Source organism: Sinocyclocheilus rhinocerous, unplaced genomic scaffold (assembly GCF_001515625.1).
Source record: "Sinocyclocheilus rhinocerous isolate Xijiao unplaced genomic scaffold, SAMN03320098_v1.1 scaffold1296, whole genome shotgun sequence".
Classification (NCBI taxonomy): Eukaryota; Metazoa; Chordata; class Actinopteri; order Cypriniformes; family Cyprinidae; genus Sinocyclocheilus; species Sinocyclocheilus rhinocerous.
Window position 1 is genome coordinate 418,065 of NW_015659405.1, and position 25,827 is coordinate 443,891.

General features: G+C 36.2%; 1 protein-coding gene and 1 long non-coding RNA gene across 3 annotated transcripts; one reads left to right on the top strand and one right to left on the bottom strand.

Annotated features, from left to right (window-relative positions):
• Nucleotides 1-1,918: 1,918 nt before the first annotated feature.
• On the top strand, nucleotides 1,919-25,775 carry LOC107723862 (uncharacterized). The gene is made up of 4 exons (XR_001637981.1): nucleotides 1,919-1,929; nucleotides 6,010-6,013; nucleotides 12,340-12,353; nucleotides 25,241-25,775. It is a non-coding gene; the product is annotated as an uncharacterized LOC107723862 (long non-coding RNA).
• LOC107723861 (uncharacterized membrane protein C19orf24 homolog) lies at nucleotides 20,008-24,920 on the bottom strand. Of its 2 annotated transcripts, XM_016532589.1 has the most exons (3): nucleotides 24,444-24,919; nucleotides 21,434-21,562; nucleotides 20,008-21,285 (listed from the first exon to the last, which is right to left on the bottom strand). In XM_016532589.1, exons 1-3 carry the CDS (start codon nucleotides 24,713-24,715, stop codon nucleotides 21,282-21,284), a joined length of 405 nt encoding a protein of 134 aa, XP_016388075.1. In that variant the 5' UTR covers nucleotides 24,716-24,919; the 3' UTR covers nucleotides 20,008-21,281. The 2 variants fall into 2 exon arrangements, with proteins under 2 accessions (XP_016388075.1, XP_016388076.1); XM_016532590.1 differs by lacking the exon at nucleotides 20,008-21,285 and having other exon boundaries at nucleotides 21,430-21,562; nucleotides 24,444-24,920.
• Nucleotides 25,776-25,827: the final 52 nt, after the last annotated feature.

A 25,827-nucleotide genomic window follows, 5' to 3' on the forward strand; every position in this document is an offset into this window, starting at 1 on the left:
AAGTCCTCCTGGGAAGTCATTACAGTATTTCAGCATGATGTGCGTGTAAGTGATATTGTACAAAATAAAATGGGCTGACTGGACAATTTCATTTCCAAAAAAACACAGGATTTTAGCACTAATGAACTAATAGAACTAATGCTACAATTAGCTCATCAGCGCTAACTGATTTACTGTAAACTTCAAGTGGAATCTGAAACACCAATGACCGCGAATGAAGTAAGGTTGTATTCCACTCATATTTCTCAATAAATCCTGAGTTGCGATGATGAAGGAAGATGATGATGAAAGATGGTGGAATTTTGCAAAGTTTTCAGTCCTATATTTCAATCATTTTAATTAGTTAAAATACTTAATTATTTCATAGATACCACACATCAATCAATCATATAAGTTGTTTAAAACTAATCAAGGTGTATTTGTTAATCGACTACCAGAATTCCCAAATTTTTTGTCAGCCCCTTTGACATAAAATATTTATTATTTTAAAGCAATTTTTCAATAATTAAAAAAACATTCACAGATCCAGGGTTATTATAGTTAACTAAAAATTAATTATAATATATATATATATATATAATTTCTAAAACTTTACAATTAAAATAAAATCAAAATAGTATCTCAATTATAATAAAATAATACTGCACAGTTTTCTGATGTTGTTAATGGTCACATCACATGCAGGTAAACTTTTCTTTGGTTATTTTTATTTTACAGTTATTCATTTTTTTTTTTTTTTAATTATTGAATTTTTATGATTTAATTAATTACAAGCTTTTCATCAACTCACGAACCCTGGGGGTTTGTGACTCTTCCCTCACAAACCCCCAGAGTTTTGCAGGTTTGGAAAACCCTGCATTAATACAAAAGAAAAAAAAAGAGCATTTGCCATCATTTTGTGACTTTACTTCATTTTGGGTACTTTAATATGTTGTTTCTGACTCAAATTTTTGCCTGGCATTGTAAAAACAGCTGCCCAACTTGGATGTATCCTATAGGAACTTCTCAGGTAGACCTGAAGGCAGCAAACCGATTTTGCCTTCCATGCGCTGCCACTAGACATCATTCGAAATGTAGCTGTGTGACACAAGCCTCCTCAGCTTCAGTTTAACTAAATGCATGGTATTTTCAGTCGAGCCTCGCCGCTGTTCATCAACAACACGCAAAATGCATACAGACTAAATCAACATTCACAACTGCAACTAAATTCTCACCTAGAAACCACTAAAGAAAATGAAGATGACAGACAAGTACGCAGGTGCTCAAAGAAAGCCGTCCATCACAGGCTTATTTCCAGGGAAACACAAAAACCAGTTAGAGGTCACTTGAGGACCCATCAGGCATTAATGGGGCCGTACTTTATTGTGTTTTCGCAGGAAAAGACCCTTCCGTCCAATCAAAGTGTTGAAAAGGTCCTTCAGGATTTGAGTGTGATGGGAATGGCAGGGGCTCTCCAGAGGTCTAAGTAGGATGATGAGCGGGAAAATGCTGTCCTTTCTGCCCACTGTATACCTCACAAGTGCAACCAATTAGAGTAATTGAAAAAAGGGAGACATGTCCAATTAATAGTTGGTTCAGAGGAAGCAGAAATGGTGTAGAGTGGTTTGAGGCAGTTCGAAAGCAGGAAGAAAATTGGCAATTATTTACGTCTCACATGCCAACGCCATTATCTGGCCATTCACTCTCAACAGGGTTTCCTGTAAATAAACAATAGAACGGGCAAAAAGCAAGAGATGGCGGGTGGGCAGTGGAGGGCAAAACAGGACCACTAGGAGAAAAAGGTACTCGTGATGGGAGGCATTGAACCAGAACTTTGCATAATACCCCTTTAGGCAAAAGCGGCAAGCTGACAGGGGCATCTGAACTGCGGACATGCCTAACTAGCCAATGGAGCCATTAGCAAGGCCTGGTGCGGAGTTTTGCCTTCACGTGTCAAATCATGCATGCTCACTCATCTTTTTCTCACCAGACAGCACATCAAAACCTTTCCCGTTCCATTCTCTCAACGCCGCACACAGCAATTTATATTGATCACTCTGACAGTGTGATCATTCAACGGTGTGGCAAGATTTGGGCGGCACTTACCGCTTCCAGGATATGGCAGGAGATGTGCCATAGAGTAGTTTGCACGGTGGGGGGAAAGCATCTCCACTACATTTGGCCATTTTTTATCTGTGTGTTTTTGTGCGTATTATGGGGATGGAGGGAATTAGCATATAAACTATTCACTCGCTTGGTGATTTCTGCTTTGGTGCAGTCAGCCAGAGTGCTTTGAACTTTAAAAACCTTACAAAGTCAATTTGAAATTGTCCGGAGTTAACTTTTTTGTTTGGGTGAATTAATTCTTGTAGGCCCAACGCATATATAAACACGGCAGCCATTAGCAAACATTGATCTTCCGCTGTTATATACTCATTTTCGGACAACTTGCTTTAATAATTGTACAGATGCAAACTGCAGCGTTATATGCACAAGGTCCACTTAATGAAGACCCTAGGCACCGCAGTAAACAAGTAAAGGGCAGTTGGAGTCACAAGTATTGATGAGTGATGGAGAAAAATCTACAGAAAAGTTACAAAGTTTAGAATGCAGATATATGTGCCTCATGAGAGTTAGAGTTTAAACAGGCAAGGATTCCGATTGTAAATGCCATGTGACTAATATGAAGTGACAGGCCTCATGGTGACTGACTGATGGCACCACAACAAGCACTCAAGCCCTTTATTAGTGACTATCCTGAACTGTGACATGGAATGCAACAGACAGTGAAAGATCTGTCTAAAAAAAACAGTCACTGGCCAAACATCTATAACATAAAACTTTGCTATTTTGCTTTTTTTATTATTATCAATTTAGACAACAAATGGAGAAAGACATTCAATAATAATTTGCTGACAAACTGTACTTTCACTTTTCAGTCATGAAAAAGATTTCAAATAGTCAAGAAACTCTAAGTGAAGGGTATAATTTTATGATATAACCATTTTAAAATACAAAATAGAATAATTTGAACCATTAGAATAGTTTGAACATTGCTTTGCACATTTAATTTTAGATTTTTTAAAATAAAAAATGGCAACAGTTGAAACTGTTTGGTATTATTTAGGTCAGTTGATTGAATGTGTTAATTTGGTGCAATTAATTATGAAAAAATAACTATTATTAATGTAGGGTGACCATACGTGCCATTTTCCCAGGACGCGTCCTGGGAAAATGGCACGTATGGTCACCCTAATTAATGTAAAAAAGCGTAATGGCTAATGCTAACGCTGCCGCTTTAGCGGTATGCAGGGAAGGAGACCAGAGGCCGATTGATTCGATTGATTCGATGAATTAATCAGCACATCACGTAATTAATTAGATTAAAATATTAATTGCTTGACAGCCCTAGTATTGTTATTTTTGATTATGATTCCTGTAAGTGAACTCTGGTTTGGTTGAGTGAATTCCATGTTTGAAAGATTCTCTTGATAGTTTTACTAACTCTCTAGTTAGGTTTCCCAAGCGTACACAAACATTTTCTGTCAGACTACCGAGAGCTAGAAGTGTTACCCGTGATTGACCTTGGTTTGACCTCAGCGCTCTGAAGGTGGCAATTACTCAACACCTAATTCTGTGACAAATGTTTTAAAGATCTGGATTGAGATGAGATTTTGAGCGATCAGTTTGTTCTTATCTTCAGCAGCTAATGACATTCTGAAGATCATCATCATTTCCTCTGCAAAGCCTCGGTCTTCCCGAGAGGCAGCGTTAAATGAACCTCGCTCAGGCCAAATCAGCTTAACTTCCTCTCAGCATGATAACAATACCGTCTCTTGCCCCCAGGACGATTCTCTCGGTGGGTGAGTGATGACAAACGCCCCCATCTCTATCACCCACCGCATCAGTCCCAATCTTCCAGATAAACGAGGGTAACCAGAACGACGACTTGTATATCTCCATAAAAATAATAGTAGATGAAGAAGCCATTTTCTTCATTTGGCTCCAGTGGTGCGGATGCTTGCCAAGCTACAAGCTCATAATTGGTTTAAAACTACAGTTAAACTAGTCTTTTGAAAAAGTAGTTAGCCCAAGGAGGTCTGCAGTACCTCGAGAGAGTAACACAAAATAGCTAACATTAGCTAGCACATAAACTAAATTTACTCAAGAGGAAATTTTCAGTATTAAACTTGAACATTATACACTAACTAAACTCTAATTTTCCAAATAATATTAGCATTTAGCTTAAAAATCGGCTTATTAATTAATTTAAATATATATTTTTACCAACATATTTTTGGGGCCATTTTTTGAATATATTTTTGAAAATATATTTTAAAATACATAAAAGCATTTAAAAATATAATCTGGCTTCTATATATTTCAATCCAAGAAAATAAATTCAAATATTTCACATTTGAAGAAAAACCTTACTTGTTGTCTACATGAGTGAACATATAACAAATAAAATTAATAAAAATCTGAATTTAAATCGGATTTTAAATACAAATAAGAAAGCAACAAACTTTACAATTTAAAAATATACATTAATATATTAAAACAACATTATTAAATCATTATAAATCTAATTTTGATCTCTAAAAGGTTATTCCATCCACATCTGCATTTTGACTAGGCTACTGTAAGGCTACTGTGATGATACTTTCCAAACCTACATAGGACTATTAAAAATGACAGTTTTCAGAGTCACTAGAATGAATCAGACTTTCCAACTAGAAACATGAGAAAGAGCTACAAGCACAAATAAATTGTGACTTTAAAAACTGTGACTTTGTGGTTGCTACACCGCAGGTTGTTAAAAGCTACACTATTTTGAAAGCAGCTGAGCTACTGTCATGCTACTGAAAAATGTAGTTACTAGTGTCGCTATCCCCAACTCTATTGTTTTACTCTTTATCTTTATTCCCATCCCTCACTTTCTCTCTCCCTCTCTCTGATTGATGGGGATGTGAGCTGTGGTATAAGTTCGGACAAGCTTAAAGATGTCAGTACCAGCAACATTGTGGATAAGCCATAAAACCTTCTCACTGCCTCTTCTGACAGCGTCAGCGAGAAGATGGACTGATGAGGAATGATACCAGGAAGATGGATGCATGGGTAAGGAGAGCAGAAAGATGGATGAATCGGAAAGGTACGAAGAAAGATGGATAGACGTCTCAACTGTCAAACACGTTGCCAGTCATGTGTGAGGGGCATCAGTCTTAACTGAGTCCAAAGCTCCAAATTAAATCAATCGCAGCAGAGCGTGAAGTATCAGTTCCATCTAAAACTGCTTTGTTCGAAATAAAGCAATAGTTCACCTAAAAATGAACATTTTGTCATCATTTACTCACTCTCAAGTTGTTCCAAACCTGCATGAGTTTCTTTTTCTGAGATAAGATATTTTGAAGAATGCTGGTAACCAAGCAGTTGTTGGTCCCCATTGACTTCTATAGTGTGGGGGAAAAAATACTATTGAAGTCAATGGGAAACAGAAACGGCTTGGTTTTCCTGAATGAATGGATGGATGGATGGATAGTCAATCTCACCTGTGTCTTCTCTAGAGTTTCAAATGGGATCTTAACAATGTCTCAGACAAGCCTGTGACCAAAATTCCTCTTCAAATTTTTCCACAATCAAATGATCTGAGCTTCTATCCACACTGACTTTATAGCTCTATACTATTATTTCCCCAAATGGAATCTTTGGAAAAATATCTGCGATAAAATAGACTGTTAAATAAAATATGAGTGAGAAATCTATGAAATAGCAACCTATGAGCAACAGCATTTTCCCATTTTCAGTTTATCACAATACTGCTTCTTCTGTGGTATCATTTCCTGCCCTCTCTGTCCATAATGTTCATTAAAAGGTCAAAAAAAGATATTAAAATTTCTGGCACCTCTAGTGGCACCAAATGGAAATGCAACCTGTTTCTTTCAGTGGCCTGACAAAGCAGTACTGCCTCAATCAAAATGGCACTGCTCCAAATGCAACCCTAAAGATGCATTCACATAAGAGAAATTTCAGTAAAGTTTTGCAGGGTAAAAAGGTTAATTGCCTTTTGCCAATATACCTTAGTCAGGGTAGGACTATATAAATTTTGACAGGAATGAAAACAAAGCTGCGAGGTATAGAAATACAGCACGTTCAATGGATTGTACTGTTGTTTAACAACATACCGATTGTTCAACCGATTAAACGTTTTGATTTCATTTGCATTAAATTACAATGTATGAAGCACAATGTAGCGTAACAATTTATGAACATATATTTCACACCAAGCAGCCTTCTCTTGGTCAGTGCAGCAAATCTGTGAAAGCAACTCGAACCCATTTGCGAAATCTGCAAAATTTGCGAAATCGCTGGATTTCACCTCTGCGTTGGTAAATGTGAACGCATCTAAAGTCCTTACAGTCTTCCGTTGAGATATTTGTTCAGTGACACAAAGCTTTTTATTTATTTATTTATTTTAAAAAATATTTATTTTTTATTTATTTCATTATTTTTTATTATTACATTTTTTATTTTTTATTATTTTATGTTTTAATAATATATTTTATCATTAATTTGTAATTATATATTAGGGGTCAGTGTTGGGGAAAGTTACTTTTTAAGTAATGCACTGCGCTACGTTTGCGTTACTTTTTGTCACCTGAGCTGGGCTTGCTTTTTTTTCTTTTTCTTTGTCTTTCACACCAAAAGTGAACTTAATAAGCCTCAGGCCGAAGGAAATGCCTCTGCACCTCACTGAGGTGTCATTGAATAAATGGGAAAACAAAGCAACCCTTACGAAAAAGAAGTTTATTCAAGTGGGCTATTAGTATACTTCTTTTAAACTAAAAATAGAAAAGTATACTTTTAGTCTACTTTTTATGTACTTCTCAGAAATGGGCTTTATGTACTTCTCAGAAATATATTTAAAATGACATTACTTTTTGGTAAGGGAAGTTGCGTTACTTATTTGAAAAAGTAACTCAGATATTTCATTGTAAATGTAAAAGTAATGCATTACTAGTTACTTGAAAAAAGTAATCTGATTACGTAACTAGTATTACTTGTAATGCATTACCCCCAACACTGTCAATAAATGTCAGATAATTTGATCTTTGAATATTTTGAATACAATTTTCTTTTCTCTTTATCTTGTACACTCTTGATCTACTTTATTCCATTCGAACTGCTTTTATGAACCCAATCCATATAAAATGAAACCCAAGTAACTACAGTACTTGGAATATCCTACAAACATTTTCCATATGAGCTTCTTGCATGACTGGCACACCTCTTAAGTGTTTATCTGTCCCACGAGTCTCACAGGTCAGCCTTTAGTCCTCATTTTCCATGGGCTGGTCCTGCTTCAGTCTGGGTTGTGAGGCCAGCGCCCATCCAGGCCTCTAGGAAAGAGCGACAGTACAGCTGAAGGGAAATTCCAATAGTTTTCCAGCAGGGGCTTTGTATCCCCACTGAGAGTGTTGATGGCTCCGGAGCACAGCGAGGACAGGGGTGGGTATCGATGCAATCACTGAAAACATACGGTGAGCCAACAGGAGAACAGAGCCTGATAAACACCCTATCTGTGCACAAATCAATTAGAAGAAGGCGTCTAAATGACGGCACTGGGGTGCGTTCAAACACACGCACTCAAACACACCCTACAAAGGCATTACAAGAAAAAAATTAATGCATCTTTATTGCTTTATTGCATTTTCAAAACATAGGCGGCAACAGTAGGCATAGCACAGGGCCTCCACCGGCTTATATGAATAACTCAGAGACCACCGACGGCTGCTCCTGATAGCTGGAAAACTCATGATGGCTTTTCAGTGAAAACTCCAGGGCGGGAAGTGATCGCCGCATGCATCTTTGAACTGTTGTCTAACTGCTGGTGGCAGCACAGAGCTGCTGCAGGGCCGACGGCGAGCGAGGCAGAATTGCTTCAGCCTGGTGCCACCATCAGATGCACAGGAAGATGGAGATGTGCAGTTAAGAGCCTCATTTAGTGAGAACACAGATGCTCCACTTGCCTCCCATTGTGAACGTGTGGGATGTTTGAGAGAGATAGAAGGGGAGAGGATTATCATTTTGGGAAGCCACAAGTGATTTTGCACTTTAGGTTGTAACTAACTAAAAGTAGTGGTGCTACTGAATTAACGGCATTTTGTCAGCTTTTCTAACAGCAAGCTACCGTTTCCGATAAATTAGCAGTGAATATGACAAATGCTACAGTTCTGTTTTAATGTTTTAATTGTTGATGTCAACAGGCAATGTCTGACTCTACAGAGGACAAGTGGATGGATGGATGGATGGATGGAGCAATAGTCAGACTGAACTCTCTTAGGTGTTTCCCAAAAGCATCATAGGTCCAAGAAGATTGTAGAAACCAAAGGCACTAATGGTCTCTATGATCTACTTGTAGGCTTACAATTTTGGCGAAACTCAGCTTTGATTAATTCTAGCAAAACTGTTTTTTTTCTGTGGTTCATTTGCATTGATTTAATAATTCATATACCTGCAATTTTATATATATAAAAATCTGTCTATATAAAAAACATCTATCTATCTATCTATACAAATAAAATAATAACATTTCTTAAAATAAATTTTGGTAAGAGCAAGTTTATTCAAATATATTTTATACAATATAAAACTAAGTAAAACGTACTGGAAATATATATTTATGTAAATATACATTTATGTTAAAAAATAGATTTAAATCTATTTTAAATAGATTTAAAATCTATATTAGCAATATATTTTGTGGCCATTTTTAAATTGAAATTTATATTTAATTGAAAATTATATCTGAAAAAAATCATGTGTATATATAAATTGAGTATATACATTTAAAATATATATTTATTTAATATGTAAACTATCTAAAAACGTACATATCTCTCTGTGTGTGTGTGTGTGTGTGTGTGTGTGTGTGTGTGTGTGTCACTGTTTTTCTATAAACTTTTCTCTAGCACTCCCTTGTGCAGATTGAAACCACTCGTTTTGTAAGATGTTTATTATAAATGTGTTTCATTTTGAGAACAGCATGAGAATTAAAGGCTTAAAAGTCATAAAAGTATCAAATTGGTCTCAGATGTTTCTCCTAAAATTCTTTAGGAGAAATAAAAATAGACACTGCTGAGTCAAATTATTTGCATTGTTGTTTATAGCAAAGGAATGTTACACAGTTCTGTGTTTAATAATGTTTTAGAATCGATGGCTGTCTGAATGATGAATTATCAGTGTATACTTGTGCCAGTCTGGGCCTTGCAGGCTTCTGGAGGAGAACTGTATTGCTCAGGAGACATAATAGAGTTCTTAATTATACATACCAACTTCATCTTTGATGTGCTTCCTAAAATCCCACAGGAGAGATAAAGACAGAAATGAGTCAACTGTTAGCATAAAAGTAAGAGAACAGAGCTATAAAATTAATGTACAGTGCTGCTTGAAAGTTTGTGAACCCTTTAGATTTTTCTATATTTCTGCATAAATATGACCCAAAACATAATTAGATTTTCTCACAAATCCTGAAAGTAGACAAAGAGAATCCATCTCTCTCTCTCTTTCTCTCACTCTCTCTCTCTCTCTCTATATATATATATATATATATATATATATATGCAAATATTAATGCTGTCAGTTAATTTTTAGCACATAAATTAAAGATTGATTATGAATTATACGATCAGGTAGCTTGCAGCATTAAGCAGTTCTTTGTATTAATCTTTTGTAGAGCAGCTAAGTTTTAGCTGGTTAGCATGGTTCAGTTTGCCCCTGCTACTATCACCGAGGAATGCTAACGCTAACAAATCCACTCTTCATTTCCTCCTTGGGCAAACTACTTTTTTAAAGGAAAAGATTAACTGCATTAAATTTTAGTAGCTTATATCTTAGCATGCTACATTTTCAAAGAGGTTTCACCAGCGCGAGTAACTTGTGAATTACTGTTTATCTTGTTTTAAGTCTTACTTAGTTGAACAGATTAGATCGAGTTAAATCTAATTGTTTTGAACAGAATGAAGTTGATAAACACAAAAGAAGACAACAAGTGCTTCCACTCACAGCCGACTGATAATGAGCAACTGAGCATTACCTGAGTCGACTGGCTCCGTCATTAAGAGCCTGCTGGGGGAGCTGCCTCTGGACGTCTAATTACACACACAGAATTGTGGTGTCACTCCTAAACTCTGCTGTCATCATCGGACACAGATAGGGTTTGATACCTTTAATTAGTGTGCGCTGCTCCCTACACAGCTCTCGGGTGCTAATCAGAGACAACAGCATGCAGTACATCAACATATGACCCCACTGCGGTCACACTGCGCCCCCGCCGGGCCTCATATGGCAGTGGAGGCGCAGGGGAATAATCTATTAAATACTCGACAGGAAATCGAAAGAGATGAGAGGAGAGATGATGGTTTGAACTGTGACCAGAAGAGCATGAAGGGAAAATGAAGGCCCACAGCTTTCTCTCTCTAGAATGAAGAGATTAGAGATCTTAAAAAGCAGTAGGAGATGAGGGAGATGTTGGAATTGGTGAGAAGTGTGAGGCATCACTCACGAGTGTGTGTGTGTGTGTGTGTGTGTGTGAGTACATACTGCGCAAGTGTGAGTGTGCGGGCACAAACACGGAAGGCCACACTGCAGGTGTGACCAGCAGAAATACTCAACATTTCTTTGGCACCGCTGTGCGTGTTGGAATGAAGAAAAAGTCATTGTAAGTCTCTGTGTGTTTAATAATGAGAGGATATTAAAGGGATCAAGTTGTTCCAAACATGTTTGAGTTTATTTCTTCTGTGAAACACAAAGAACAAAATTGAAAAAAAAAATGTAACTGATATTTTCTGGTCACTAGAAGTCAGTGGGTTCCAAAACAACTTTGAAAGAAACACACACACATTAAGGAATGTATTTTTAAATATCCTCTTTTGTGTTCCAAGAAAAAAAAATAAGTCATACAGATTTGGAACAACATGAGGGTGGGTAAATGATGACAGAATTTTTATAGAAACTATGGCAAACAACAAAAGAGTATTAGTACTATTAATTCAGTTGAGTCTTTAAAGGGGTCATATGATGCTATTTTAAAGATCATTATTTTGTGTATTTGGTGTAACAGAATATGTTGACATGCTTTAATGTTCAAAAAACACATTATTTTTCAAATACTGTACATTATTGTAGGTCCTCTATGCCCCGCCTCTCTCAAACACTTTTATAAAGAATATCTCTTTGGATTTGAGACTTTAGTCTTTGCAACTTTACAGATCTTCTTTATGCACCAAGAGCTTGTAACACTCCAAAGAGAAAGGAAAAATTGAAATCGCATCATATGACCCCTTTAAATAAAAAACAAACAGGGGTTTGACTGACATTTGAGTCTTTTTGTCTTTGATTATGGCATTTCAAAATAATCCGAAATATAATTACATTTGGTGATTAGAGCTTTTCAATCATCAGATTTTCTCTCGTTTTGAAAAAAAAGCATGGCATCTACTAATAATGCAGACCTTTAGAGTGCCAGAAGAATGAGTCCGAAAACCCCAAAACAAGTCATTTTTAAACTTCCGATTCCATAGTTTTGAAGTCAGTAGGTTTTTTGAATGGGTTTTTGGTTAAATGCTTGAAATAAGGTCTTGTTAACATAAGCTCAAGATACTTTCATGTTTAATTTTGCTGTAACCAACAAAAGTTTAGAATTACAACCTAATAGTTGACTAATTGTTAGTTGAAGAGAAGAGGCATAGTTGACAAAAATGTTATTATTCGGCTATAAAAAAATCTGTGATGGACAGATTGTTAACTGCTGGTCCTTGAGGTAGGCTAATTGTTCATCGACCTCAAATATGGCTTATTATTGAAACATGTAAGTAGTAGCAACTTTACATGGCCGCTCGCTCTAACATTAACCTAGATAAAAACAAATACTCTCTGAAAAACAAAAACAAATACTTTCTGATTATGTAGGCTAATTGTATTAGTATGAATTGTATTGTATTAGTATTTTATAGTTATTCTCTCTGAAGGCATGTCACATTGCGGAGATGGCGAGTCAGCATCGTCAGCTTCCTCTTTGCAGCGGAAACTGACTCAGAAAACACTAGTTTATTAATAAATATTTAAAATAACTCCTTGCTATTTTTCCCAACACATAGTCAATACTTTGGCCGATGCTTTGCGACAAGCTTTACTGGCACGTTTAGTCGACTAGAAAAATCTTTAGTCGGGGGCAGCCCTACATTTAACCAAAAACTCATTAAAAAAAACCCACTGACTTCAGGACGATGGAAATGCAAATGCTAACTCATTTCCAGGCTTTGGCCGACAAAAACACATCATCTCTGCAGCACTCAATTAAAGTATTTTTTGTTTATGTTTCGCTGGTTGTCTTTGACTTACACTGACACCTAGTGCTGTGGATGTAGCATGATATAAGAAAGTTTCAGTTGCAGATATTATAAATACATGCACTATTAGCAGTCATTTATTCAACAAGAATAGATGTCCCCAAATAATGGCATTACCAAGCTAAAGTAAGCAGTATTTTGCTACTCATGTGATCGCAACATGTCTGCACCCACAAGGCAATCCTTTCTATGTAAAATAAAACAGCTTATGTAAGGCTAATTGATTTTTCACAAATATTTAGAAAAAGCATAATGATTGAAAAAATGACCTTTATAGATCCCAGGAGTCCTGTGACACCCTGACAAATTCCCTAGCAACTTTTAAATTGGCCTCTTAAAGTTGCCTTACCTCGATGAACACAAAAGTTTACGTTTTTATTGTAAACTCTGCATAAAAAGTGCAGCCAGCAATAATCTCTCAGCAAATAAGACTCAGTGGCCTATTTATACCTGTTATGACTCTGAAAAGATCTGCAAAAAAAAACACCGGCAGATTTTCTCACTGCCTTCTCCGAGCCCAAATGACTGTTTCATGAGCCTAATAGGAAATTATGGGTTATTACATTCTGCCGCTTGACACCCTGATTATAAAATAGCACAACACAAAGAACTGCAGGAGAGTGGGAGAGGAAAAAATGAGCCGGGGAAGAATGTACCACTTTATTTTGAAAAGAATCACATTCTCTAATTCATTACTCTGCCGAGAAGCAATATACACCTCATTACACTAAAATGAACGGAAAAAATAATTTTCCCGCCTTACATTTGCTCATGACTGCGACCTAATCCTCGGGGCCTCGGGGTAACCTACTCTACTCCCCCAATATCCACCCCCTGAAAAATCTCATCAGCCCTCATTTGCCTCTAATTCAGCTATTTGTTCAACTTTAACCATTCATCTGCCCCTCTCAGTCAACAGTGGATGAGACTATAGCGAAATGTATACCATGTTTTACGAGATTTACAGCAACTACATTCATCACCAAGGAGGAAGTCTTGAGAGTTTCTTGAGTGTTCAGCTGTTAAGATAAAGACTGGAAACTAGAAAACAATTCTACACCGGCCAGCTCTTAAGAGCCTCAATTCTCTCTTTTTAAACATCACAAAAGTGCCTTTTCCCCATAAAGCATGCAGTAACAACAATCTCTGAATTCCTGCAGGCCTTGTTGGAACAAATCATTACGTTAACACATTAAAACACAAGATCTATGGTCATGTTGCTCCAAAGGAGGACTTTTTGGCACCATTTTTTTTTTTTTTTTGGCAGAGTTGTGAAATTCTCCACGTTTACTAAGGGTCCAGCGAGAGATGACACATTCATTGGGTCTCTGATGACTGATGGAGCACTTCTTTTAATTTAAGTGTTTTTGTTCTTCAGTTACCAAGGCTTTTGGATTTTAAAGTTGTGTTTTAGGATTGTTCTGGCACTGTTCTCAACCTCAAAGAAAGGATGTGGGAGATAAGTTGATTCTGTCAAAGCAGTCTGTCACAAACAGAATGAATAATAAATATGTGTCTTTTTATTTTCAAAACCTTTTTATGTTATTATTTTCAGCCAATTTTTTATGGGCATTTGATAAGCACGGCTTTTTATTTTTGCTTTAATTTATTTATTTTTTTATGATTATTATTATTTTGGTTTAATAATCAATCCGGTTGTGGGGGAGAAAAAACAAAACAAAACAAAATTTTAAAAAACCATTGAAATTCTGCTTTGAAATCCTGTTCAGATTATTATTATTTTGGTTTAATAATCAATCCGGTTGTGGGGGAGAAACAACAAAACAAAACAAAATTTAAAAAAAACATTGAAATTCTGCTTTGAAATACTGTTCAGTTTGAGCTTGTCTGGATTAGTTATTACAAAGCTCATAAATCCAATTGGGAACAAAATGAAGTACAGCACATTATTACATTAAACTGTACATTCGACCACTGACATGGTACTTTCATGTCTCTACTATTGCCAAAGTGCCTGATAAGGAAAGACTGTTTACTCTGAGGCCATATTTGCAACACCTCTGTACATTTCAGGCATCTATTCCTGTTTACTTGAATGGGGAAATACTGAAATCTCAAAAACTGCTTGCCAAATTCACATTTCTTTTTACACTTTTAAAGTCAGCAATAAAATCTAACATGAACTGTCTCATAAATGTTGTTTCTAATACCAAATAGCATTAAACACATATATTTCAGGTGTAGGTATGTGCAATCCTAAAGGCTAATCTCTATTTCTATGGGAACCAGAGCCTCACATTTGCACTGACTTTACCAATTGCTTATTGGCTCTTTTTTATTTTGAAGGCAGGACATATTCTTCCCTATTGCGCACTGCTGTTTCTCTTAGAATAACTCATTTGCGCCATCTTGAGACTAGTAAAAAAATGGTCCCTAAGGACTTCAGTATTATTTTTATGGTTATGGATCATTAATTTTATGGTACATAAAACCTTTGATAGATGACTAAAGCTTCTGGAGTCCTAATTTGCATACGAATGCACTGTTCTATGCCATAATTAGTGTGAATAGTATGTTCATGTTAACACTAAAAATTTCAGCAAGAAGTAGTGCACTTTAAATACCCAGATTTATACTAAAAAATGAAATGTTGTGCCAACATGGCATAAGTTGTCCCTTCACTGCCATTTATAAATCCTCTCCCGATACCTTATGGGATAGTAAAGTGTCAATCGAATGCGCACTTCAAAGTCACAGTGGAAGTAGTAGGTCATCCAGGTACTTTTTGCCTACTGTTTTTGAATACTATGAATTCAGACATTCTGCTCTTTTGGAGTACTGTTTTTTTTTGTTTTTTTTGCATACTATATAGTAGAGAAGTATGCGATTTCGGATGGAGCGATAGTGTATGTAATTCAGAACACATCAAAAGAGCTGAATAAGACAGATATTTCGCCTCTATTGCTCTAAATATCTTAGTTATCTTGTCTATAGGATTATTATATTGTCTATAATATAATGTAATATATTAAGTATCAATATAACATAATAAAAGTATCTTATTAATGAATAATATAAGACAAAAAGACAAAGGTCACAAACTTTACAGTCTGTTTGGCACTATACCTATGCGGGTACATGATACCAAACACTGCACAGCTTTTGTTCCAGCATCTATGAGAAACAGCAGTAGTTCAATAGAGCCGCAGAATAAAAGCAGATCTTCAATCACCTGCTTGAATTGTACTGTTGAATGTAGTTCTGCTTTCTCTGAAGTGTCCGTCAACCTTATAGTGAACAGGGTCCAATAGATGTGTGTGTGTGTGTGTGTGTGTGTTTGTGTGCAGAGTGAAAATGTGTGTGTGTGTGTGTGTGTGTGTTTGCGGGGTTTTTAGTGAAGGATTATGCAAATGAAATTTGAGAGAAAAAATTCCTGTCCAAAAATGACTCGGGCGGAACGCTTGCTCAGGCGGGGAGCTCGACTAGCGTGTGTGACTGAGCCGCCAATGCCCACGCTTTCCCACAATCCAGCTTTGTTCACTGGGACGTCACCGTGAGGGTCTGTGCAGAGGAGGAAGAGCAAGAAAGAAAAGAAAAGGAACAAAGCACAGTAGATAACTATGGAAAGATACTGGTCCATCTTTCCATCTCATTTCTATCCGATTTACTGCCGCATAAAATACACCCTTTGGGAAAACGGAGCTCAACAGCTTGACTCAAGCATTTACAATAAAGAACAGTGTCATGATTTCCTGTCCATTAACTTTCTAAAGTTTCTGGTGAAGCTACAATCCAACAATCAGAGGCAATTATTAAAAGGTCAATTGGTCAATTAACTAACGGCTCAGGGGGGAAAACGAGCAGTTCCCCACAGCCCAGAGTGTGGACTGGTTGTTTGGAGTAGCATACTAACATACTATTCTTATTATTTCTGTATACACTGTAAATAACGACTTTGACTATTTGTTATTTGTTGTTAAGCATTAGACAAATGGGTTGTAATATGTATACTGTGCACAGTATGCACTTTTGAAAATGTGCAGTATACAGTAGTGCACACTACACAGAGTATGTGTATCCCACAATGCAAAGCACATGACCTTCCATTTCCAATGAGATGAATGAACCACAAGTAAATACAGTCATGATTTGTATCATCTCGATTCATTTAATTTGTGAAATACAATTGAATATAAATAAGGCTTATTTTGAAAATGAATCTGGACACACATGCAACATGACAAGATCAACAAATCAGCATACTACTGTTTTGATTTTTTTTTTTCCTGTGGAAAAAGATTTGTAGAAAAGCTTAGAATGTATACTGCTAAAATACTGAAGGTTTATTATCGCCATTATTAACACTTTATCTTAATTTAATCTTTATTGTATCCCTTTTAATAAATGACACCTTCAGGTTACCTTCTTTTTTTATAAATACTTCATGTTTTATGAAATATATTAATAAAATATTTATAACAAAAGAAGGAATTCATGCTGAACTATATATAACTTGTAATATAATATTAAAAATTAAATGTAAAATATTTACACAAATATAATCGTCATATGTTATATACAAATTATATATATGTGTGTGTGTGTGTGTGTGTCTAAAATATTTTATATAAAAGGAAACATTTTTAGGTAAATTTGTGTGTGTGTGTGTGTGTGTGTGTGTGTGTAAAATATTTAATATAAAAGGAAACATATTTAGGTAAATTTGTGTGTGTGTGTGTGTGTGTGTGTGTGTGTATGTGTGTGTGTGTGTGTGTGTGTGTGTAAAATATTTAATATAAAAGGAAACATATTTAGGTACTTGTGTGTGTGTGTGTGTGAAATATATACGGATATAAGGGTTTTTAAAAGGTTATGAAATCCAAAATGTGTGCATTCACTAAAATACATGAATAAATAAAACAATATTTCCATACAAGTGTGACCATATTTCTCATTATATCCCAACAGCTTCTCTTGCTGCCTGAATATTTAGGTTACATGATCAAAACAAACTTTATATCATTCTTTTTTTACACAACATATCTGGGTCCTTCAATATTAAATAATTCATTATTTAAGTCGTCATATATTTTGTGAAATTGGGATGAAGAAAAATCATTTTCCTTATGGGGAGCTTTTGCATCAGTTTCTTGTCATTCCATACAGTAAAGTACATGAGATTAAAAATGTCCTATGTGAAATTGACTGTATTTATCATAGATTTAAGCAGATCCCAAACCTGAGAAAGGACACCAAATAGCAGGAAGAAAGAAGATAAGAAGTTTCATTCCGCACCTTTGAACTTCCCGGGTCAGGCCTCTTTGGTCAACCATGAACACACCAAACCCTCCAGCAGAAACATCCTCAGCATCTCTCTGACCCACAGGTGAGACTGACAGATGCCGATGCGCTCTTAACCGATGTCAGTCAGCAGAAGAACACAATGTAAAAGCTACAGCTTTAGCTGAAAATTGCGTGCAACTTCCAGGAGGAATATGTTATGCTTGCTGTGCAGACAATGGACAAATGGCCGAGGAAAGCCAGAGCGACTCAGTGGGGAACCAGGAAAATCTCCACACCACCCTCCGGATATCAGACAAAGAGGCACAAAAGGTAATTTTTTATCTGCTGAGCAGCATCTAAAAGGTATCAAGCGGGAGCTGCTTTTCACGGCTGAGAGCGCAGATGGAGTGCTGAATCAAGCTGGGATGATCATCAACAACACACCACTGCTCCTCTGCCTTTCAAACAGTCCGAGCGTAGCTTTTCACTAAGTTGGATTTTCTTTTATCTTCTTTTTTTTTTTTGGCCTGAATTAATCTCTCTTCTAGCATGCTTCTTAAAAGTGGGATTCTATACTGAGCTTAGCCATTGCATTTCCAGTTTTTCTTCCTTTCTTCTGTTGTTGGATTTTTCCTAATTCCTGCTGTGGCGATCAATAGCATTTGTCATTGGTTCTCCTTGGCTTGTCTCGCCACATTTTCAGGAGGTCGGTAAATTGGTCTTGACTCGAGTCAACCAGAATCATCAAAAGCGAATCCCATCACAGGACATTCAACTGTTCCAGTGGGAAAAATCTTTTGCTGCTTAATGCTTGAAAAACGTTTCATGACAGGCCATTAAAACATGAATTTTGCATATTAGATATATAACCCCCTAAAAAACACTTGATAAGCACAATTTTCTGTTCATGCGTTGACAAATTTCCTGTCGAAACAGGAAGCTTAGATTGAATATATAAAATGGTCCATCTCTTTAAAATAATTTAATTATATTTTTTAAAAAGTGGCAGCAATGAACTTGATTTGCTAGTTGGTCGCTTATGGCATTAGGCGGGACATTCTCATTCTAGAGAGCATCTGATTGGTCAAAAATCTGTGCAGTGATGAGTCATCATCAATATTTTTGGTTTTGTTTTCCCAGAAGAGACAGAACATACATATTAAATGCTTATCTGCTAAAAGTGGATTTTGTCAACTTTATTATTATTATGTAACTACACTAGCAAATACATTCCAAAGCTAAAAAACATTTAAACAAATTATTAAAAATCGTTAATAACAATTTTAGGATTCTTTTCCCCCACAAAATTGTTTATATAGCAATATTATTAAACATTACAAAAAAACTACTCTGGTTGTACAGGTATGGTAATTGTATCAAATAGTACCATGGTAATTCACCATATTCATGTACTAGGGTATATATGGTACACCAAGGCATGCCATGGAACTGACCAGGTTAATGCCAATAAAATTGTGATATTGATATATTATTATTATTTTCAGACATGCTGATAGCATTCATATTTTAACTAAACAGTTTCTATTCAAAAACTAAATTTAATTGAGATTCTGAAATATGGTCTAAGACTGTTGCTCATTAAGCAGTGATGATATGAGCAAAAAATGACAAAACTCATTATCGTGTTAATGTAATATAATGATTATATGTGTTTTAACCCCTTTTGACCCTGGGTTTGAAGAATTATTTTCTGTGCTGATGTGTCATTTGTACATTGGTGTTGTTTCAGCATAATCATGTTTATAGACTTAATTCTCTATGTTATTTAGCAGTTTTAATGGCTCATAAGGTAGGAAGGAGGCCAAACTCAACTGGGCAACAGCTGACAGTGTGAGTGTGTTTATGTACAGTGTACAGTGTGCTCTGCTATTAGACAGACATATGGCGCCACCTACTGACTGAAAGTCACTAGATTAAAGATTAAAGCCTTAAAGAAGGCCCTACTACACAAGGGAAACAAAATGTTTTTGTAAAATTTTGAATTACACTTAAGAATAGCACATTAATTATAATAATGCAACATTAACAATGTTAATGCAAAGGTTCTAACAACAAAAAAGATTGAATGCAGCCTAAATTATATTTAGAGTATTTAAAGTCACTCAACAGAGGCTAGTAAGTGAACTACTAAATGCTGATTTGAAGCGATTTACAAATATTTAGTAAACATTATAATCCTAATTGATTAAAGGAAGTTAACCAACTTTCAAATCAGCTGATTAACCTTGTAGTATGCTAAATTACCATAACCCCTTAAATGCTTTTTAAGGGTGCTTCTGAAATCAAATCACATCTAAAACGTTTTTAAGTAAAAGGCAAAAGTAAATTTAAAAAATAACAAGGACGAAAATAGAAGACAGAATTTAATTACAAAAGAGCCCAAATCACATCCAATCAATTGCAGTTACAAAAAGGGAATGAATGAAAGGCACACTTCAGGAATTATTGAAATGATGTACATTAAATATTGATACAGTGACAGTTCATGCATTTCATTTTGACAGTATTTGACAGCATCAATAAATCAGTAAATGTATTTCGAAGAAAACCATGCCACAACACCCTCATACACACCCATCAAATGTTCAAGTTGGAAATTTGAGAACGCTGATATTGGATCCATATACCTCAAGATGGCTTGCTGTTTTGACAGCGAATTAATTTGCCACCTTTACACAATGCAGAATCACACCCATTGAAAAAAAAACAAACAAACAATGCATGGTGAGTCTCACAAAATCTCAGTTAACATGCTGATAACAATCAACGCAGAACTGAGCTTTGAAGCATGTCTACGTTTGGAACCAAAATCGTTTGGGAATGTTTAGTCTCTAAAAGTATAACTACTTTTAATTTATGAAACGAACCCTGAAATGGTACGATGATGACGTGGTCAGGAGTGTTGCCATGTCATGAAATACCAGGTTTTGCTGTTGTAGTTTCGAAACCCTAAAAATTAAAGTGCATCACTTACTTATGCTGGTATTTGGCAGATTCATACAAACAAAATCTGTGAATTTATCACACTTATTCCAGAATTCACATCTGAAATCAATACCCAGAAAAAAGACACAAGAAAGGAAAAGACAAAAAAATGAAAAAAAAGGAAACTACGAGGATATTTGAAAAAAAAACAAAAAACAGAATATCTATCATAATTTGACTGTACACCTAAAACAATTATAAATTCAGATAGTCCAAACAATATAATAGTCCCATAAATTAGCAAACAACTTTCAGGCCTTTCAATGTTGGTAAATTGGAAAAGAGGGGCAGTCTTTTACAATATTAATTATTAACACATCAACTTAGACAAGAGTTTCAAACCCCTAAAAATGATGCATAAGTAACTTTGGCACAAAACACAGTTTTGAACTTCTGCCAACTTCCTTTCCAGAACAAAATGTATGACCTTCTGAGAAATTTCCAAGAAGATCTATTTGGTTATATCAGTCCAAAATATATCTAGTTTACCTACACATTCCACTTAAATCTTGGAAAAAGGCATCCAAGCATCCTGACTGGGCTGTAGGAAATGACAACAAAATCATTCGACAACCATTTTGGTGGAAATAATGGGATTGTCTTCATCACATTCGATTTCTGGTGGTGTCAATCCCCCCCAGAGATTCATCTGTTGAAAGAAGCAGGAAAGAAAAGCTGTTCATATCTGAGGTATAGATTTCCAGCATCACAGTCCAAAGTCTAAAGCTGAACAGAGACTGATCTTTACTCATGTCAATATTTGAAAGATCTGGTGGAATAATCTAGTGTTTGACTACCTTCTCAAAGATTTGGCTTCATAAACGGTAGTATCGTCCTCGTCGCTTTCCAGGTGGGCCATTTCCATTGTGTCGTCATAGTTTGACAGGAGCCCGTATTTCTTTCTCTGAACACCGGTTTTCTTCAGACTGGAATGAGAGCACAAATGAGAGACGCTTGAAGAAATCTGTGTGACTTTCTCTTTCCACAAAACAGAATGAGGCTAAAGTTTCAAAAAAATCACAAAAAAAGCACCATGAAAAGTCAACATGACTGTTGTACTTCATTTTGGAGTTTTATTGGATTTATAAGTGAATAATGACTTAAATGTCAGCTTATAAACTAAATACATTGTTATTGTTAGTGGATGCCCACATACTTTCCTTGAAAGGGCCTCGGTTATCTTGCTGTCTTTATATTGTTTAATCAACGGATTGTAGAGGTGCCGGTAGCGACAGACTTCTTCACACAGCCTCTCTTCAAATTCGACGTTCATGTTGCTTTTCCAGCGCATGCGCAGTTGGTGCTTTTCTAGCCTAGTGACCAAAAAAATGAGAGGCACGTGGATGTCCAGAAAGAGCCTTCGCGTACACCCTCCAATGACGATTTTTTCGTCACGCAGAACCTAGCGGACCCTTGCGCACTCGCGGAAAGTATAACCCTGCGTCTCAATGTTCATACTATCCATCCTATATAGTATGTGAGATTAGAATAAGCATGTCCCAAAGCATAGTATGTTGAAAAAAGTATGCCAAAAGTCCCCGGATGGTCTACTATTTCAGGTTGATTTTTTAAGTGTGGATCCGTGCACACTCTAATGGCTAATATTGCCCACAATCCATTGCGCTTTGGTGAAGGATTCTGTCCAGAACTACAAACACGGCGGATGTGCGCGACCGGCGGTTAGGTAGAGAGGCTTAGAAAAAGGGGTTTGAGTTACTAATATTCAACATTTAACCTGGTAAAAAAATATTTATTTGCTGTTGCAGATGAAATATAACACAGATAACATTAATGTAAACTTTTATAAACATCCGTTTGGTCGTTAACATATAGATGTACTATAATATAAAAACATTATGTAAGCGTTCATACTGTTATTATTTTGTTGTAGTTTGTTTAGGTTAGCAATAACACATTTATTATCATTTGTGAAAAAAAAGTACATACTTTTGAGTATGTAGAAGAATAGTAGGCAAGCTTTGTGACATACTACTTCATCATAGCTGCTTCGTTAACGGACGCTCTGTTGCTTAGTTATGTGCATTCTGTTACCGTTTAAACTGCCCTGTCAATCATCTTATCACAGTTAACATCATCCACAGATTCCATCCGGGAATCTCTGGCATACTTTTTTTAAACCTACTATGATTTGGGACATACTAATTCTATTTTCGAATACTATTTAGGACGGATAGAATGCGAATTGGGATGCAGACACTCCCATAGGCTTCCATAGGAACTGAGGAATGCGGAAGTAAAGCGTGTCATGGAGCAGCCAATAGTTCCAAACAACCAATAGCTCCAGTATTGAAGTCCATTCATTTCAGTGCTTCTCAAGCACACTCGCCAAAAAGTTGAGGAAATTACTGCAGTTTTTGGCATTTTAACGCATTAGTTTACCTCTCGGAAATCTGGCCAGCAGTTATGTAACGCGTTATAGTTAATGTTTAGTTTTAGATAATAGGCAGTTATGCTATATTTGCAGTTAGATAACGTGACTTCCCAGTTGGTTGCCTTGTGTTTTTTTTTTAAACGTTATTTACATTTTTTATTGGGTTAAATTCCATATTTGCTGGCCTTTTTTAACATTCACTTATATTGTCTTCTTACATAAATGTCATACAATAATACTGGGATGCGAGTAATTAATCTTTTTAAATTCAACATTTAAAAAAAAAGCAAAACGTATAAACATTGAGTGTTTGATAATGTCTAAATATACAATGCAAAACATAAAATAAATAAATAAATAAGCTATTATGACCGGTAAAACCCTTTACAGCAACTAGAGTAGAGCTAAATATATGTAGGCTATATTTATTAAACAGCCATACTGGCATCTAGTGGTTAAACCATGGCATTACATAAGGATATTATTTTTCTGGCCACCAAACGCCTCTAATTTGCCTCTGCACTGGAATTTAAAAACATTTTCTCTATTTTAACCCTAAATACTACGCTACTTGTAATATAAATAATAAGCATATTAGATAAAATATTAATGCTGTCTCTTCATCACTCCCCAAAATAAAATGCGATTGTGAAACGTAGTCAGCACTCAGCATCAATGCACATGATGTGTTAATAATCACTAGAAATGCTGCAAATATAGTGAAACTGCTGTCTATCCTACTTAAACCCATTCAAACATATTGACAGCGCGGAGTTGTTTGGAACTATTGAGAGCTCCATGAACCACGTGACCGCGTGGCGGCGAGATCAAAGCATGTCGCAACTCTTGTTTCTCAACGGCTCTGACAGCACCGAGTTGAACGTCACCTGTTGTCATCTCGGAATTACGGTAATTACGACATGGCGTGAATGCAGCATAACTCAAATGTGTGACTATGCTGGTCATGTGACACATATCGGCGCCCATGAGGGGGCGACCCGCTCCATGTAGAATAAAACAACCTTTTCAACAAGGTTGATGAATCTAGAATCATCTCACATGAGTGTAGCCTACACCCTAAACAAAATTTCACAAAATTAAAACTTTTTACACAAATGAATATCGAGTTCACTTTAAAACCAAGGTTGTTTTGAAGTCCATCATCCATAGATTAACTTGTCCCACTGAAGTTACTACTAAAACCAAACTTTAATTAGCCAAGTTAATCTCGCTCCAGATCAAATAACAGGTTATATGACTCAATACCCAAAGTTTCTTAACATGGCAGCGTTTTCAATTCGAATCGCTGTCTGTATACTAAGTACAAGAAGAATATACTGTACACTGAACACACTGTGTAAGTAGGAGCGCTTTTAAGCCAAAATCTCATTTGACATAATTTCCAGATGACTTACCGGACTGCTCTCACTAAGAAATACAGAACTCCGATGACCGTGATCCCGATTAGAACATACAGAGCCCTGTTTATCATCGCGCCGTCCAGATTGAAGTCCATTTTTGAGTTGGCGGTGGTGTTATTTTTGTGAGACACTTCTGTACTGTTGCTGATGCTGGAAGTGTTCTTAAGTGCGGGTGGTTTAGTGGTGCTGGGCTTATTGCTCCCGTCATCGGCGAAAGAAACAGCCCACAAAGCCAAAACCAGAGGCAGAAGTCTTAAATGTGTCATTGTAGCCTGAGTTCGTGCTTTTTAAAGGCAAAAGAAAACCTACACAGTCCACACAAATATGAAGTTGGCTTTAACGACTGAATCCAGTTCCTCTTCCTGATTGAAGACGACAGCACGCGTAGTGTTACGGTAAATTGTGTCCTGAGGGGAATCAACAACGAGATCAGGTTCCCCTCTGAGAGCACGAGCGCATCTTACTCTTCTTTTACAGAGGATATTTAAAACACAATGTCGGTTGTATTTTGAAAATATGGCTACAATGATCATTTTGATGCCTGAATCATACTCCACGCAAATACGTCAAACAAAACGGTAGCTACTTCAACGGCTCTGGCTACTAGCTACTCTAGTCCGTAGTAAAACACAACGAGGAGCTGTGAACGTTATATCCAAACGCTCGCGTACTTGCGTTTGCCTAATGTATGTTTATGTGATTTCTGTAAGTCACGCGTAGAAGCATTACAGCTGTGACACACTGAATGAACATCATGGACACAGACTTGAGTAAACAAATATTTATTGAAGGCAAAAAGTACAACTAGGAATGTCGTGAAGAACAAGATAAAGACTGAAAACAGTGTAATCCTGATTTTATATTGAACCATATTTTTGCATGATGATGGCCCATAGCTGTAATCAAAATATACACGTTTTAACGGATATAAAAACCCATAACTTTTTTAACATTGTGATACAAAAATAGTATTTACACCTCATCTGTCCACTATAAGAAAAAGCACTTTATAATCTAAGGCAGATGTTGTATATTGAGGGTTTTTAATGTTGTGCAAGGATGCATAATCAGGTTTTATCCAGCCACTGTAAAGAATCAACAATATACTTTTTTTTCTATATCCAAGGAGCATCTGGAAATCGCTGGGAATACAATACAATAAACAAAGAAGATTTGATTTTTTGTATATTATCTGGTCCGAGTGCCAAATTTAGGCCATCATCGGGCCTTTATAAAAAATTGTGAATGCTAATGCAACTGAATGTCCAAACTGAATGGACTCCTCGGAGTGAACCAAGACATATTAAAAAAGGCACTTGTCAGATTTTTAAAAAAAATGGGGGGGGGGGGGGGGGGGAAAAAAGGCCCAAGAAAATAA